The sequence below is a fragment of the Lepidochelys kempii genome, chromosome 8, assembly GCF_965140265.1.
Source record: "Lepidochelys kempii isolate rLepKem1 chromosome 8, rLepKem1.hap2, whole genome shotgun sequence".
NCBI lineage: Eukaryota > Metazoa > Chordata > Testudines > Cheloniidae > Lepidochelys > Lepidochelys kempii.
Window position 1 is genome coordinate 65,047,505 of NC_133263.1, and position 15,727 is coordinate 65,063,231.

General features: G+C 46.3%; 1 protein-coding gene across 8 annotated transcripts in view; it reads left to right on the forward strand.

Annotated features, from left to right (window-relative positions):
- Positions 1 to 15,727, forward strand: part of PTPRC (protein tyrosine phosphatase receptor type C) — a 155,071-nt gene that overhangs the window by 72,411 nt on the left and 66,933 nt on the right. For all 8 annotated transcript variants that reach the window (XM_073356764.1, XM_073356763.1, XM_073356768.1 and 5 more), the window contains 2 exons: positions 8,112 to 8,144; positions 9,244 to 9,465. In XM_073356764.1, coding sequence (XP_073212865.1) covers positions 8,112 to 8,144; positions 9,244 to 9,465 — 255 coding nt within the window. The remainder of the gene's footprint in view (positions 1 to 8,111; positions 8,145 to 9,243; positions 9,466 to 15,727) is intronic.

A 15,727-nucleotide genomic window follows, 5' to 3' on the forward strand; every position in this document is an offset into this window, starting at 1 on the left:
TTAAGACACCTGAAGCCAATCAGGGGCTGGCTGAAACTAGTTAAAAGCCTCCCACTCAGTCAGGTGGGTGTGCATGTCAGGAGCTGTGGAAGGAAGTTGTGCTGTTGGAGAGGCTGAGTAGTACACACCATATCAGGCACAAGGAAGGAGGCCCTGAGGTAAGGGTGAAGTGGAGCTTGAGGAAGTGAGGGCTGCTGTGGGGGAAGTAGCCCAGGGAATTGTACATGTCATGTTTCTAAAAGGTCAGCTACCATGGCTGATACTATTAGGGTCCCTGGGCTGGAGCCCGGAGTAGAGGGTGGACCCGGGCTCCTCCCCCCGACCTTTGCCCCCGATTAATCACTGAGACTGCGAGACAACAGAGACTGTGCAAGGAAGGATAATTTCTCCTCACCTCCCTTGCTGGCTTATGATGAAAATGGCTCAGTAGACTGTGACCCTTGTCTCTAGAGAAAGAAGGGTTACGTGGAGGGTCACAATGAGCCTCTGAGGCTAGCGAAATCCACCAGGAAACGCGGGCCCCACGGAGACAAGGACAGAGCTTTGTCACAACTGGTGTCAGGAGTGGGACTTCGTTCACAGCGTGGTGGAAGAAAGAGGTTTTAAAAAAAAAAAGTGCACTGGGGTTTTGAATTTTTTTGTTTGTTTGCTTTGTACCACAATGGAGGAGGTGGTAAGAGCTCTGGTACAAGCCACGGCAGCCCAGCAGGAGGCCACCCGAGTTCAGGCAATTGCACAACAGGAGTCTATGCGGCTACAGCAGGAACCCAATCAATTATTGATGAGCCAGGCAACCCAAGATCGTGCCCTCTTGAGAGAGGTGGTGGACCAGCTGAAGATCCTCACCACCCAGGCCCGGGGGTCCGACGGGACGCGAACCCTGAGGGCCACTGGTTGTCTGCCAAAGATGACGTCAGGAGATGACGTAGAGGTATATCTCCTCTCATTCGAAAGGACTGCTCAGCGTGATGCGTTGTCCCAGGAGCAGTGGGCCAGCATTCTCTCCCCTTTTTTGTGTGGAGAGGCCCAGAAGGCCTACTTTGACTTGCCTGCCACGGATGCCACTGACTATACGCGTCTGAAGGCAGAGATCCTAGCATGATCAGGGGTAATGGCAGCGGTAAGGGCCCAGAGGTTCCATGAGTGGAAATACCAGGAGAACAAACCCCCAAGGTCCCAGCTATTTGACCTCATACACCTCGCACAGAAGTGGTTACAGCCTGAGGTGTGCAGGCCGGAGGAGATTTTGGAGATCCTGGTCGTCGACCATTACATGCGGGGACTGCTGCCAGATCTCCACAAATGGGTAGGCCAGAAAGATCTGTCCACGTACGACAAGATGATCACACTGGTAGAAAGACGGATGACAGCCAGGGAACTGACCCGACTACCCAAGGAAGGTCCCTTTCGAAGCAAGCACCCAACCCCGACCCTGGAAGGTTGGGCAGCCAAACCCCTGGGGAGTCTTAGGTGAAAGAAGGGGGGCCAAAAACCAGCGGGGAGCTCAGAAGGAAGGGATTAGCCTCAGTGGGGGGAACCCCGGGACTAAACCCCTAATCCCCAGGATAGGGGAGTGATTAAAAGCAATTATAGATATTATGCATGTGGGGAGTGGGGACATATAGCAGCACAGTGTCCCAGCACCGAGGAGCCTATGCAATGTAATTTGGGGGATTGGGAGGTCCCATGCTCCCTTTTCCACCTCGCGGGGGTCACATTAGCCCCGCATAATTACACCAGGCCAGTGAGGATAAATGGAGCAGAGACTACAGCGCTTGTGGACTCTGGGAGTGCTATCACCCTCATATCGGGTAAGCTGGTAAAAATAGTCAGCTGCTACGAGCCAAACGTGTAGCAGTGACATGCGTGAATGGGGCCGTGAGCCATTACCCCACCATCTCAGTGGAGATAGAGGTTCAGGGAAAGCCCATTGAGGTGACCATGGGCGTAGTTCCTAAACTTCCATATCCTGTAGTCATTGGGAGGGACTATCCAGGGTTTGATAATTTACTCCCCGCAGAGAGGCTGGAGGGAGGTGGGGACCTTGAGGACAGCGACTCGTCACCGGGGGAATGTCAACCCCCAATCTTCGCTGAGATTTCTCAGGATCTGTTCTCAGCCCCCTGAAAGACCCGGAAGACAAAAAAAGAGAGGAAGGCTGCGAAGGCCTTGGGAACCCGGATCCTGACCCAGGGCCAGAAGACTTCCCTAGTAGGCAGATGGACGCAAACAGCCAACAGAGAAACTTCTACCACAGAAGGTGAGCCAGAAGCTGCCCCCAGCCATGACGACGGCGAGCCGTTGGAAGAAGCAGAAGTCGGCCCTTGGGAGCTTGGGCAAGTTAGTCCTGGGAGAGAGACTTTTGGGCGGGACCAGGCGGAGGACCCCAGATATTATAACGCCAGGAAAGAGGTGGCCGAGATTGATGGGATACCCGTGGATCGGAAGATCCGGGGTCCCGGACCTTACTTTATAGTGAAGAAAGATCTCCTGTACCGCGTGGTGCAAATGCAGGAGCAAGAGATACAACAACTTCTGGTGCCACAAAAACATCAAAAAGCCATATTGAGTCTCGCCCACAGTCACCTGTTTGGAGGACACCTAGGGGTAGAGAAAACCCAGGCACGGATCCTGTGGAGGTTCTTTTGGCCAGGAATATATGAAGATGTCCAGCGATACTGCACCTCTTGTCCAGAGTGTCAGTTACATAGCCCTCGCCCACACTTACGGGCTCCTTTGATACCTCTTCCAATAATAGAGATTCCTTTTGAACGGATAGCCATGGATCTGGTAGGGCCCCTAGAGAAGACAGCTCAGGGCCACCAACATGTGCTTGTTGTACTGGACTATGCAACCCGGTACCCAGAAGCTGTTCCCCTGCGCAACACAGCTTCCAAGACAATAGCTAAGGAGCTAGTACAGATCTTTGCCCGGGTTGGGCTACCCAAGGAGATATTGACTGATCAAGGGACACCTTTCGTGTCCAAGTTGATGAAAGATCTCTGTTCATTGCTCCATGTACAAGCCCTACGGACCTCTGTATACCACCCGCAAACAGATGGCCTTGTGGAAAGGTTCAATAGGACCCTCAAGGCCATGATCAGGAAAGTAGTGAGCCGGGATGGGAAAGATTGGGATACCCTATTGCCTTAACTCATGTTCGCCATCCGGGAGGTTCCGCAAGCCTCCACGGGTTTCTCTCCGTTCAAACTACTATATGGGCGCCACCCTCAGGGCATATTGGATATAGCCAGAGAAGCCTGGGAAGAGGAGCCAAATCCCAGAAGGAACATAGTTGAGCATGTACTGCAGATGAGAGATCGGATAGCCCGAGTTACGCCCATTGTACGGGAGCACTTGGAGAGAGCACAGGAGACCCAACGAACCCATTATAACCACCAAGCAAAGCTTCGACGGTTCCAACCAGGGGATCGGGTGATGGTACTGGTGCCCACAGCAGAAAGTAAACTGTTGGCCCAGTGGCAGGGACCCTACGAAATAACCGAAGCCGTGGGAGAGGTAAACTACAAGATGCGGCAGCCAGGCTGCTGGAAATTGGAGCAAATTTACCACATCAATCTTCTAAAACCTTGGCACGATTGAGAGGCATGCTTAGTTATGCAGGAGACCCTTCCCCAGGAGGATAACTTACATGAGCAAGTGAGGATATCATCTGACTTGACGCCGATCCAAAAGATCGAGGCAGCCGACATGATTAATAGCAACAGAGATGTGTTCTCTACAAAACCAGGGCAGAAGACTGAGACCTATCACCATATCCGCACGATCCCCAGAGCCAAGGTAACATTGAGACCCTACCGAATCCCAGCAGCCAAAAGAGAAGAAATCAAGGCCGAAGTAAAGAAAATGTTAGAATTAGGGGTTATTGAAGCATCTTACAGTCAGTGGTCCAGTCCAATTGTTCTAGTGCTTAAACCTGACGGTACCATGAGATTCTGTAATGACTTTTGCCGACTGAGTGAAATATCCCAGTTTGATGCATACCCCATACCATGCATCGACGAATTGGTTGACCGACTGGGTAGTGCCTGATTCTTGACTACACTGGATCTGACAAAAGGGTACTGGCAGATTCCTCTGACCAAAGAAGCTAAAGAAAAGACAGCATTCTCCACCCCGGATGGGCGATTCCAGTACACTGTCCTCCCTTTTGGGCTACATAGGGCACCAGCCATATTCCAGTGCCTCATAGATAAGCCGCTGCACCCCCATACTAGTTATGCAGCTGCATACCTAGATGATGTCATCATCTATACGCCAGACTGGGGAACCCACTTGGAGAAAGTTGAGGCAGTACTGCACACCTTAAGGAGGGCTGGCCTCACTGCTTATCCCGCTAAATGTGCCATAGGGCTAGCGGAGGCTAGGTACCTGGGACATATTGTGGGAAGGGGCATAGTGAAGCCCCAAACGAATAAGCTAGAGGCAATTCAAAACTGGCCCCAGCCGACCCGAAAGAAGCAGGTCCTTGCGTTCCTAGGCGTGGTAGGCTACTACCGACGGTTTATTCCCCACTTCGCCACTAGGGCAAGTCCCCTAACGGACCTGGTGAAGGCCCGAGGTCCAGACATGGTAAAGTGGACCAACGCAGCAGAGGGGGCATGTACAGATCTTCGGACGGCCCTCTGTAATGACCCCGTACTCATAGCCCCGGACTTTAACAGGGAATTTATTTTACAGACACTTCCGAGGTGGGGTTGGGAGCAGTTCTGTTGCAAACGGTGGGAGAAGAGGAACACCCGATCCTCTACCTAAGCAGAAAGCTTCTCCCAAGAGAACAGAAATATGCAGTAGTCGAGAGAGAATGCCTTGCTGTCAAATGGGCTATGGAGACACTGCGTTATTACGTCTTAGGCCAGCGATTTACTCTTGTGACGGACCATGCACCCCTCCAGTGAATGCAGCGGAATAAGGAAAAGAATGCAAGGGTCACCAGGTGGTTCTTATCCCTCCAACCATTCCAGTTCCGCATAGGGCTGGATGCCACCATGGCAACGCTGATGGTCTGTCACGAGCATACTGCCTGGCGTCCCAAGTTGCCCAACTCTATGGTGTTGAGCAGAGGGGGCTGGGGGATATGTGACGGGGCAAGGCCAGATGGCTATAGAAAAGTAGTGGGAGATAGATATATTAGCTCCAGGCTAAACAAATCCCTGGTACCAGCTTAAGTGAAATGGAAGCTGCTCCAGGTCAATTAAGACACCTGGAGACAATTAAGAACTTTCCAGAAGGCAGGGAGAATGCTAGGTTGATTGGGACACCTGAAACCAATCAGGGGCTGGCTGAAACTAGTTTAAAGCCTCCCAGTCAGTCAGGTGGGTGTGCATGTCAGGAGCTGTGGAAGGAAGTTGTGCTGTTGGAGAGGCTGAGTAGTACACACCGTATCAGGCACAAGGAAGGACGCCCTGAGGTAAGGGTGAAGTGGAGCTTGAGGAAGTGAGGGCTGCTGTGGGGGAAGTAGCCCAGGGAATTGTACATGTCATGTTTCTAAAAGGTCAGCTACCATGGCTGATACTATTAGGGTCCCTGGGCTGGAGCCCGGAGTAGAGGGTGGGCCCGGGCTCCTCCCCCCGACCTTTGCCCCCTGATTAATCACTGAGACTGGGAGACAACAGAGACTGTGCAAGGAAGGATAATTTCTCCTCACCTCCCTTGCTGGCTTATGATGAAAATGGCTCAGTAGACTGTGACCCTTGTCTCTAGAGAAGGAAGGGTTACGTGGAGGGTCACAGTGAGCCTCTGAGGCTAGCGAAATCCGCCAGGAAACGCGGGACCCACGGAGGCAAGGACAGAGCTTTGTCACACTTGGTAGACTCGGCTCAATCAACACACATTCTAATGCAGCCAAATACAAGGTTCTAAACATCTAGGAATAAAAAATATATGCTGTAGTTATAAGAATGGGGGAATGTATCCTGGAAATCAGTGACTCAGAAAAAGACTTAGGAGTCATCGTAAACAACTGAGCATGTTGATTAGGGGTATGGTACAGCTTCTGTATGAGGAGAGATTAAAAAGACTGGGACTGTTCATCTTAGAAAAGAGATGACTAAGGGGGGATATAACAGAGGTATGTAAAATCAAGAATGGTATGGAGAAAGTGAATAAGGAAGTGTTATTTAGCCCTTCACATAACACAAGAACCACGGGACCACCCAGTGAAATTAATAGGCAGCAAGTTTAAAAGAAACATTAGGAAATACTTCATCACACAACACGATCAACCTGTGGAACTCACTGCCGGGGATGTTGTGAATGCCAACAGTATAACTGGGTTCAAAAAGAATGGAGGACAGGTTCGTCAACAGCAATTAGCCAAGATGCTCAGGGACGCAACCCCAAGTTCTGGGTGTCCCTAGACCTCTGAGTGCCAGAAGCTGGGACTGGACAACATGGGATGGATCACTCAATAAATCGCCCTGTTCTGTTTATTCCCTCTGAACCATCTGGCACTGGCCACTGTCAGAAAACAGGATACTGGACTAGATGGACAATTGATCTGACCCAGTATGGCCGTATTCATGTTCTAACATGAGCTTCCAGAACAATATTATGGCAAAAAAGGACTAAGACAATATTTGGATGTATCAAGAAAATATCAAGCGGGAGTAGAGAGGTGATACTGCCTCTGTATCGGGCACTGATGGGATCACTATACTGTGTCCAGTTCTGGGGTCTAAAATTTAAAAAAGATGTTGAAAAATTGGATAAGATAAAGTGAAGAGTTGAACGCCTTACAACAAGAGACTAAAGGATCTCAACCTATTTAGTTAATCAAACACAAGGTTTAGTGGTGACCTGATCACAGTCCGTAATCACGTAGAGAGAGAAGAGATATCTCATATTAGAGTGCTCTTTAATATAGGAGACAAAGGCATAACAATAATCAGTGGCTGGAAGTTGAAGTCAGCAATGTTCAAACTGGAAATAAGGCAAAACTTTTAACAGTGAGATAATCAAACGCAGGAAAAGATTACCAGAAAACATGGTAAATCTTCCATCCCTTGAGTTTTTAAATAGAGCTGGTTGAAATAATTTTTGACTAAACTTTTTTCTTTAAAAAATGCCGTTTTGTCAAATTCGTTTTGTGGAAGTATTGGTTTAAAAAATTACCAGGAAGATATCTCAAGTGCAGGATGAAATTTTGGGGGGTGGGAGGGGAAGACTAGCTAGTAACCTGGTGGTTAGGGCACTCATATGGGCTGTGGGGAAGCCAGGTTCAAATCTCTGCCCCAAATCATGCTGAGCAGAGTTTCAAACCTGGCTCTCCCACATCCTAGGCAAGTATCCTAATCAGTGACCTAGAGAGTCAATATATCTCTTCCTCACTGAATATTTAATTATATAATACTTAGTCCTGCCTTGAGTGCAGGTGACTGGACTAGATGGCCTCTTGAGGTCCCTTCCAGTCTTATGATTCTATGATATAGAAAGTGAAACAGCTCCAACATCAATGATTGAGACTGTCTCTATAACACTGGCTATTCTGGGATGGGCAGGTTGCTGTCGTGTGTTTTTGTGAAAAATTTCAAAAGCTCTCATTTTGTTTTGCATCAGAATGAAAATAAATTTTGAAACTTCAAAAAAATTTTGTGAAATGGAATTTTTATTTTCTGTACAGATCTATTTTTAAATCAAAATGGGATCTTTTTCTAAAAGATATAGTCTAGTTCAGTGGTTTTCAACCAGTGGTCCGCAGACCCCGGGTGTCCTCAGACTATGTCTAAGGGGCCCATGAAAGATTGTCATTATCATAGAGAAGTGGTTTTCAACCAGTGGTCTGCAGACCCCTGTTGTAGAAATAAAGTTAAGAATAATTTATAATGAGCAGTATGATCTGCAATTAACAATATCACTGGGTAATAATGAAATGCATAGTATCTAATAGAGGTGGTTAAAAATGGTGGGAATTGCATGAATTTCATTGAATATTTTTCCCTGTTTTTCAAATATTTTTGAAGATCTAAATACAAATATCTGCATTGAATGTACCAGAGCTTTGCACATTATCAGTCACTGTCCTCTACAACTGAATGTAGAAAGCTGCCTTGTGGTATTCATTTGTTTTTCTCTTTTCTTTTCTTTTACAGAAACTTCTACAGTGACCACTAAAATACCTTGTGGTAAGTTATGCTTAATAAAAGTGAAATGAAACTTTTTAAACCAGAAAGAAACTTTCTCCACTTCACTCAGATCAGTTAAATGCTCAAATAAAACAAATCAGCTCCAATCTCAGGTTGTTTTTTAAACTTTCTTACTAATTTTAGAATGATTGTTTTAAACTTCCTCAAAGTTTCTGACTTTCTGCTCTCCATTTCCCACTCTGCTGACGCATCCTACCTGGCACTAGGCTGCTGATATTAATTACACATCGGTGCTGGAGCATAGTCTGCCTTAAGGAGAAAAAGGTCTCGTTTTATTCAACACCAAGGGGCTCTCTACACGTCTTTTCTGCAATAATCTTATTTTACACCATGTGACAGAGGAAATGAATGCAAATTTTAGTGGCTGATTACTAATTCAAACTAGACAAGTCTCCCCAATTCATAGGCAGAGTCCAGATCTAATTATTTGGTAGACGGTTTGGAATATATAATGTTTTTGCAGTTATTAATTGGTACTGCATCAATATATTTTCAAAAGATCAGGTTTGTTTGTTTCTTCATATATCAGGGGATTAGAAAAATACATTTCCAAGTTTCATACACCAAAACAGATGTTTTCAGGAGTAATTCAAAAAATGAAAATTTCCTTTTGCAGGAAATGTCGACATTTTAAAACTACAATCCCTTCAAATTAGGAATGAAGTCAAAATATTGAAAATTTTCTCAGAATGAAAAACTATAAAAAGGTTTGAATCAGAAATGGTGAAATGAAAATTTCAATAGTTTTGATTCACACATTGAATTGATGTTTCAAAATGTCAGTTCAAAATGATTTTTTTTTATTCTTCCAACTGGAAAATTGAAAACAAATTCATTGAAATTGACATTTTCCCATGGAAATTTTCTATTTTGACAAAACTACGTTTTCTGACAGGAAAACTTTTTGGTCAAAAAAATTCAACCACCTCTAATATTTTCTTTTGGGGTCTTTAAAGCACAGAGTGTGCTGAAGAGCAGGATACAGTGTTGGACCAATAACACTCTAGCTGAAGTATAAAAAAAAAAGTAAGAAAAATTGTTGTAAATTCATTTTTCACATTTTCTCCCCTTCTTTTAGAAACAATTAATATTAATCTGACGTATAACTACAGTGGTAGCACAGTCACTGCAGAGTTGAACATTTCTGAAATGAAGAGCAACTACTCTATTTTCTGCAACTCCCCTTGTGAAGTGAAAGGAGACCAAACTATTGAAGGACTTAAGGAATGTGAGACACATGAAATTCTAATTGGATATAATGAATGCCCGAATATATCACATGTAATTCATATCCCACCTAGTAAGTACAGCTTTTTGTTCAATCTGAGGTTTTATTTAGCAAATACTGTGTTATGTTCTTGGTGCAGAATTTCAGAAATCTGCTGCTTGACTGGGTGGACTCCAAGTGTTGTTTGGGGCTGGAAATTCCTCTCTCTCATACCCTTAGACTTCAGATTCTGAGTTTTGGTACTATTAATCTTTGATTAAAGCACAAATTTACACCTTTCCCCATGTCCATTCAATGAAAATGATATAATAGTGATGTAGTATACATGCTCAAAGAACAAATAGCGTATTATACATGGAGTCCTGAAAAATTGCCCCCTCAAATACCTTAAATATTATCTTAATTTGAAATGCACGTTTCTTGATTAGGCTTGTGTGTTTTCAAACTCTGGGTGGTCACACACAAATATGTTTTAAATATTTCTTTGCACAAGGTGTATGGTTTAGAGACAGTTGATCAAGAAACTGGACTTTGTAATTTATGTTTTCAGGGAAAAACGTGTATTGAGCTTTTTCTTATTTAATTCTTTCCACCCTAATTATATTATCTGTAGTCAGGCTGGTGTTTTGCAGATTGAGTGGTGTGAGCAGCATGTAATATTTTTTTATTTAGTGTTCTACGTTCCATTATATAGCTTGCCAAATTATACCAATTCCTCTCGAGACTCATAGTGCAGGAAGACCAAAACATTCTTTAGTGACAGGATATGGTGGGGGAAATTCTATTTGATAAACTCTTCAGATTTACAGGACATAATAGGCATGAGTTTGAAAAGATGGCCTCCAGACTTGCACCTTCAAGCTATAAGACTCCTTTATATCAGGTCCAATTGTACAGAGTTATCTGCAGTGGAAGCAAGGAATGGAAGCTTTCCTCATCTGCCGCTGGCCTTCTCTTCCCCTCTAACCGTATTTTACATCCTCCCGCTTCTTCCCTCAGATCTCTGTATTAGTCAGAGATAGAGAATGACCACTACAGTTCAGTTCCCCAAAACAGTTTCCTTTATAGCCAACTCTATTTTTCACATGCTTATAATCAGTAGGGGATAGTTACTGTATAGCCAGGATATTGGCCTGGTGGGTCAGTCCTCTGCATGGGTCTGAGGACTGATGCAGAATGAGGAGATTTAATCTTGGGTAAAATTTTCTAAAGAATATAAGTGATTTAGGAATCTAGGTCTCATTGATTTTCAATGAGATTTAGGTTTCTAAGTGCCTAAGCCACTTTTGAAAATGAGATTTAGTCTCCTAAGTCACTTACGCCAGATCCTAAAAGGTATTTAGGCTTCTAATTTCCATTGAAATCATTTGATCCTTTGAGGATCTGGGCCTTTGATCCTTCTGAAATTTTTATCTTTGTTTTCATTTCTCATCCTGCTGAATTGTTAGGCAGAAAGGGAGCTGATTAGGTTAACCTCCAACAAGGGTTAGGAGGGTAGCCTTCCCTGGACTTCTGTATTAGCCAAACAAAACACAGAGTCTTGGCTCTTTGATAAAGTGAGGCACTTTATTGCTAGCAAATACGACAGCTGAAGGGCTCACCAATTCCTTTTCAGAGGAAAATGGTGAAGCCCCGAACAAAGAACAGGGATGAGCTTTTATAGCTTGGTTCAACATACATTGTGATATCTCTTCCAGTTCGAACCGGTTAACCCAGTCTGTTTGAAGTTCTGGGGTAGGTAAGAGCATGGAGGCTTATCTGTATAAGGAATTCTCTCCCCAAAAGCAGGGAGTGCAGGTTACACACAGTTCACATTCTTTCTATCCATAAACAAAGTAGAAAGGACAGATAAGCATAGAAAAAAGACAGCAGCGTAGCTTTACATGATTATAGGGTCGCTTTCTGGGTTTTTTTCCCTATCAGTTCCCCCCTTTGAGCCTGAAGATAATTATCTTACATGGCTCATTATTCATTGTTTAACATGTTCATATGTTTCTCATCTTGGTTAACACCACCCTTCTTTACATATAGTATCTTTGCTGGGCTCATGGTTTTGGTACATACCCGGTGGAAGAGAGCACAACAACTGGACGCACAGCAAAACAGCAGACCCACAATCATAAGGAATCCCACTCCATACACAAACAAGGTTTTTAGCCATCCAAAGTTAGGCAACCAGCTGGTGAGCCAGCCCCACAAGTCAAAGCCCACACTGGGAGAAATAGAGGCCTGCTTATGAAAGAAGGCTGACACGTTTGCAATTATGTTAGTATCTGTGACTATGCGTCCGCTTTGATTTACATAAAGGCAGCATGTGGCATTGAGAAATGTGCACACCCCTCCCTGTGCACTTAAAAGCTGATCCAGGGCCAACCTGTTTTGCATACTGTAGCGAGCTAGTGAGCTTATTTCTTCTTGCAAAGCTTGGATTGCATCTCGAGTGGCGTTAGTAAATATTTCCATTTCGGCTGACATATTTTTTAGCGCGTATTCAAGTTGGCCCACCCCCACCCACGGAAACAGAATACGGAAGGCGCGCATACCTGTACTGCCTTCCTCAACAATAGGATTATAACTGGTATCTCGACGGGTTCGTCGGGTTGTGTCTCTGATTTCTATTAAGTCTCTACGATGCATCCCTCCTGGCCAGGCAAAGGCCACCGTGCATCTTCCCAACCACCTTGGGGGCAAGGTCTTTCCTGCCCAAGTGCCACATACCCACCATAAGTGATGATCTCCTAATACTATGCTATAGTTGCCTTTATTGCCCCCTGAGTTCTGAGATACTTCCTGCAATCGTCCCACCAGGGATGCAGCATCATCAGGATTGGGTCCTATTCCCCCCCATTTCCATAATGTAAGGCCGGCAAATTGAGTCGCATTTTCTCTGAGAATGTACCCCACATAGCCTCCAGCACGGGCATAGTTGGCTACCTCAGTACCATTGGGATACAGCAAAAGAGTAGTACTTGCATTGTTTCCCAAAATTAGAATTTTCTCACAGTGGGTTTTCGGGTATTTTCCCAGAGTAGTTTTGCCTCGGGTGCGTAGCGACCTTTTTTCTACGCACAAGGGGGCCTTAACGAGCAAGTCTGGGCGATGGTTCGGGATCCAGGTCCTAAAATCTATGGGTCCCCTTCCCCTTTTTCCCTTTTGGCCGTACCACGCCAAACCATTTTGCCAAGAATTGAGGAGCGCTGGAACCGGCAAAATGGGGAACCCTTGCAGTGAATGGGAAGAGAAGTGGGAACACACCCAACAGTCACTAACATTCCATGCGTTGGTTAAATTTTGGGCTAATTGTAGAAACGTATTTTTATCCCAACCCCCCAGGGCAGAGGTCCAGGTTAACGCCCATAGCCATACATACATTATAAACACTACCAGCTACTAACAACTCTAAAAAAAAATAATATTAATACAATATTTGTAGCAGTATACTAATACTCCAGAGTTCTGTAACTGCTTCTGATTCCGCTGATTGACCGGTACCCAGTTCATGTAGAAGCGGCAGTCGTGATGGGAGTCGTTGGGGATGTTGGAGCAGGAACCTTTTTACAGTGGCTGCAGTGCACCCATCTATCGATGCCCTCGACCTTCACTGCAGTTGGAGTAGTCAGAAAGACTTGGGCCGGGGCCGACCACCTTGGTTCCAGGCAATGCTTCCTTCGATGGATTTTAACACAGACAAAGTCTCCTGGAAAAAGAGAGTGCGCACAAGTATCAAGCGGTAAAGGTTGGGCATCTTTTACTCTGGCCCATGCATCACTCAAGGCATCTTGCAACATGCGACAATAACCCGCCAACTTATCTTGCCCAGCCATTAATGAAGTTTTTGCTGGGGCAAACCCGTCTACACTGGTTAGAGGAATCGGCAAGGGTCGGCCAAATAGAATTTCGAACGGTGTCAACGAATGCTTCCTATGGGGTGTATTACAAAGATTGGTTAACACTATGGGTAACACTTCAGGCCACTTTAATCCAGTCTGCTCGCATAGCTTTGCCAATTGGGTTTTTATCAGCCCATTCACCCTTTCTACTTTTCCTGAACTTTGTGGATGATAGGGGGTATGCAAGGCTTGTTTTATGCCGAGGGCCTTTGCTAAGTGTTGAATAATTTGGGAAGTGAAATGGGGGCCTTGGTCACTTTCCAAACGAGTCATTATCCCGAAGCGGGGCACTATCTCCTTGAGGAGACACTTCGCTACGGATACTGCATCTGCCCTTCGAGTGGGGAAAGCCTCAACCCACCCTGAAAAAAGATCAACCAGGACAAGCAAGTGTTTTAGTCCTGTCACTGGTGGTAAGTCCATGAAGTCCATCTGGACCACAGCAAATGGGTACTCAGGCAGTTTGCAATGTCCCATAGCTTGTGGTTTGACTGCTCCTTGGTGATTGTACCGTTGACACAATTCACACTGTGCAGTGACGGTCTTCGCAGCTGCATGGACCCCCAGAGCAAAAAACAACTTCTCCATTTGAGCCACTAATCCCCCCTTTCCCAGGTTCGAGGCCAGGTGGAGTGCCTGGGAAACCTGAGGGAGGAGTTGTCTTGGGAGAACCGGACGACCGTCCGGGCTGACGTAGAGGTTGTCCTCATTTAGGTGGCATCCAATGGATTTCCAACGGCTAACTTCAGCCGGGGGCGTCGTCTGCTGGGCAGAGAGCAAAACGGCTGGCGTCACTGGTTGCAGTAGCAGGGGTGCCAAAAAAGGAAAAGGGGCTGGAGCCCCACAGAGGGCAGCATGACGGGCCGCCGAATCGGCTGCAGCATTTCCCTTGGAAACCTCGTCCGAGGCGCGGGAGTGGCCCTTACAGTGTGTAACCGAAACAGCTGCAGGAAGTTGAATAGCCTCTAACAAGGCAGAAATCAAGGCAACATGGGAGATCTGAGAGCCACTGGAGGTAAGGAACCCACGATGCTTCCAAAGTTGTCCAGTAGAGTGGCATACCGAAAAGGCATATTTGGAGTCAGTATAGATGGCCACAGTTTTGTTTTCAGCTAATTGACAGGCCCTAACAAGCGCCACAAGTTCTGCTGCTTGCGCTGACTTTTGTGTAGGTAAGGCATGCGCTTCAAGCATTGCCATCAGGGTAACAATTGCATAGCCAACTCGTAAGGCCCCAAACTCGTCCCGACAGGCGGAACCATCACAAAATAATTGGAGGTCAGGATTCTGCAATGGAATATCAGAGAGGTCAGGACGAGGCGTGGAGATCAAATCCACCACGTGGAGGCAATTATGAGGTTCCCCATCCTCAGGCAGAGGCAAAAGGGTTGCAGGATTCAGGACTTCGCAGCGGCGTAGGGTAACAGCCTGATTGGCGAGCAAGGCCAATTCGTACCTGGTCAGTCTGGCTGCTGTGAGGTGCTGCGTGGATCCACGATTAAGAAGTGCTGCAATGGCATGAGGCACTTGAACTAGAAGAGGGTGGCCCAAGGTAAGCCCCGAAGCTTTCTCGACCAACACAGCGGCAGCCGCAACAGCGCGGAGACAGGGCGGAAGACCCTGAGCCACTGGGTCAAGAAGGACCGAAAAATAAGCCATCGGTCGCTGGCCAGGCCCAAAGGGCTGAGTTAGCACACCAGACGCCGTGCCAGATTGTTCATGGCAAAATAAGGTGAAAGGCTTTGCGTAATCCGGTCTGCCCAGGGCTGGTGCAGAAGTTAATGCTTGTTTGAGGGCGGTAAGGGCGTTGTTGTGTAGAGTCGTCCATGGTAAGGGTTCGGGAACGGAATCCAGCAGCAAATCGGTGAGGGGGTGCACTAACTCCGCATAAGCCGGAATCCAGGCTCTACAATAGCCACTTGCTCCCAGTAACTGGCGGAGTTGCTTTTTAGTGGTAGGCCTTGGCATACTCAGAACGCTTTCAATCCTGTCCTGAGTAAGTGCAGTAGAAGCATATGAAATACGATGCCCCAAATATTCCACCTCGGGTTCGGCAAACTGTAGCTTGGAGAGTGCCACCTTGTGACCTTTTTCGGCCAATGCAAAAAGAAGGATTCGAGTGTCCTGTACACAGGCAGCCTTGGCTGTAGAGCACAATAACAGATCATCAACGTATTGAATCAAAGTAGAACCCATAGTCAACGAAATAGAGTCCAGATCTCGCTTTAAATACTGGCTGAAGATGGTAGGGCTTTCCCTGTAGCCCTGAGGGAGGCGGGTCCATACGTATTGACATCCGTCAAAGGTAAAGGCAAATAGGAACTGTGAGTCTGGGTGCACAGGGATGCTGAAAAATGCTGAAGACAGATCAATCACAGTAAAATAAGTAGCCCCTGGGGGAATAGCAGTTAAAATAGTTGCTGGATTGGGAACAACCGGAGCTC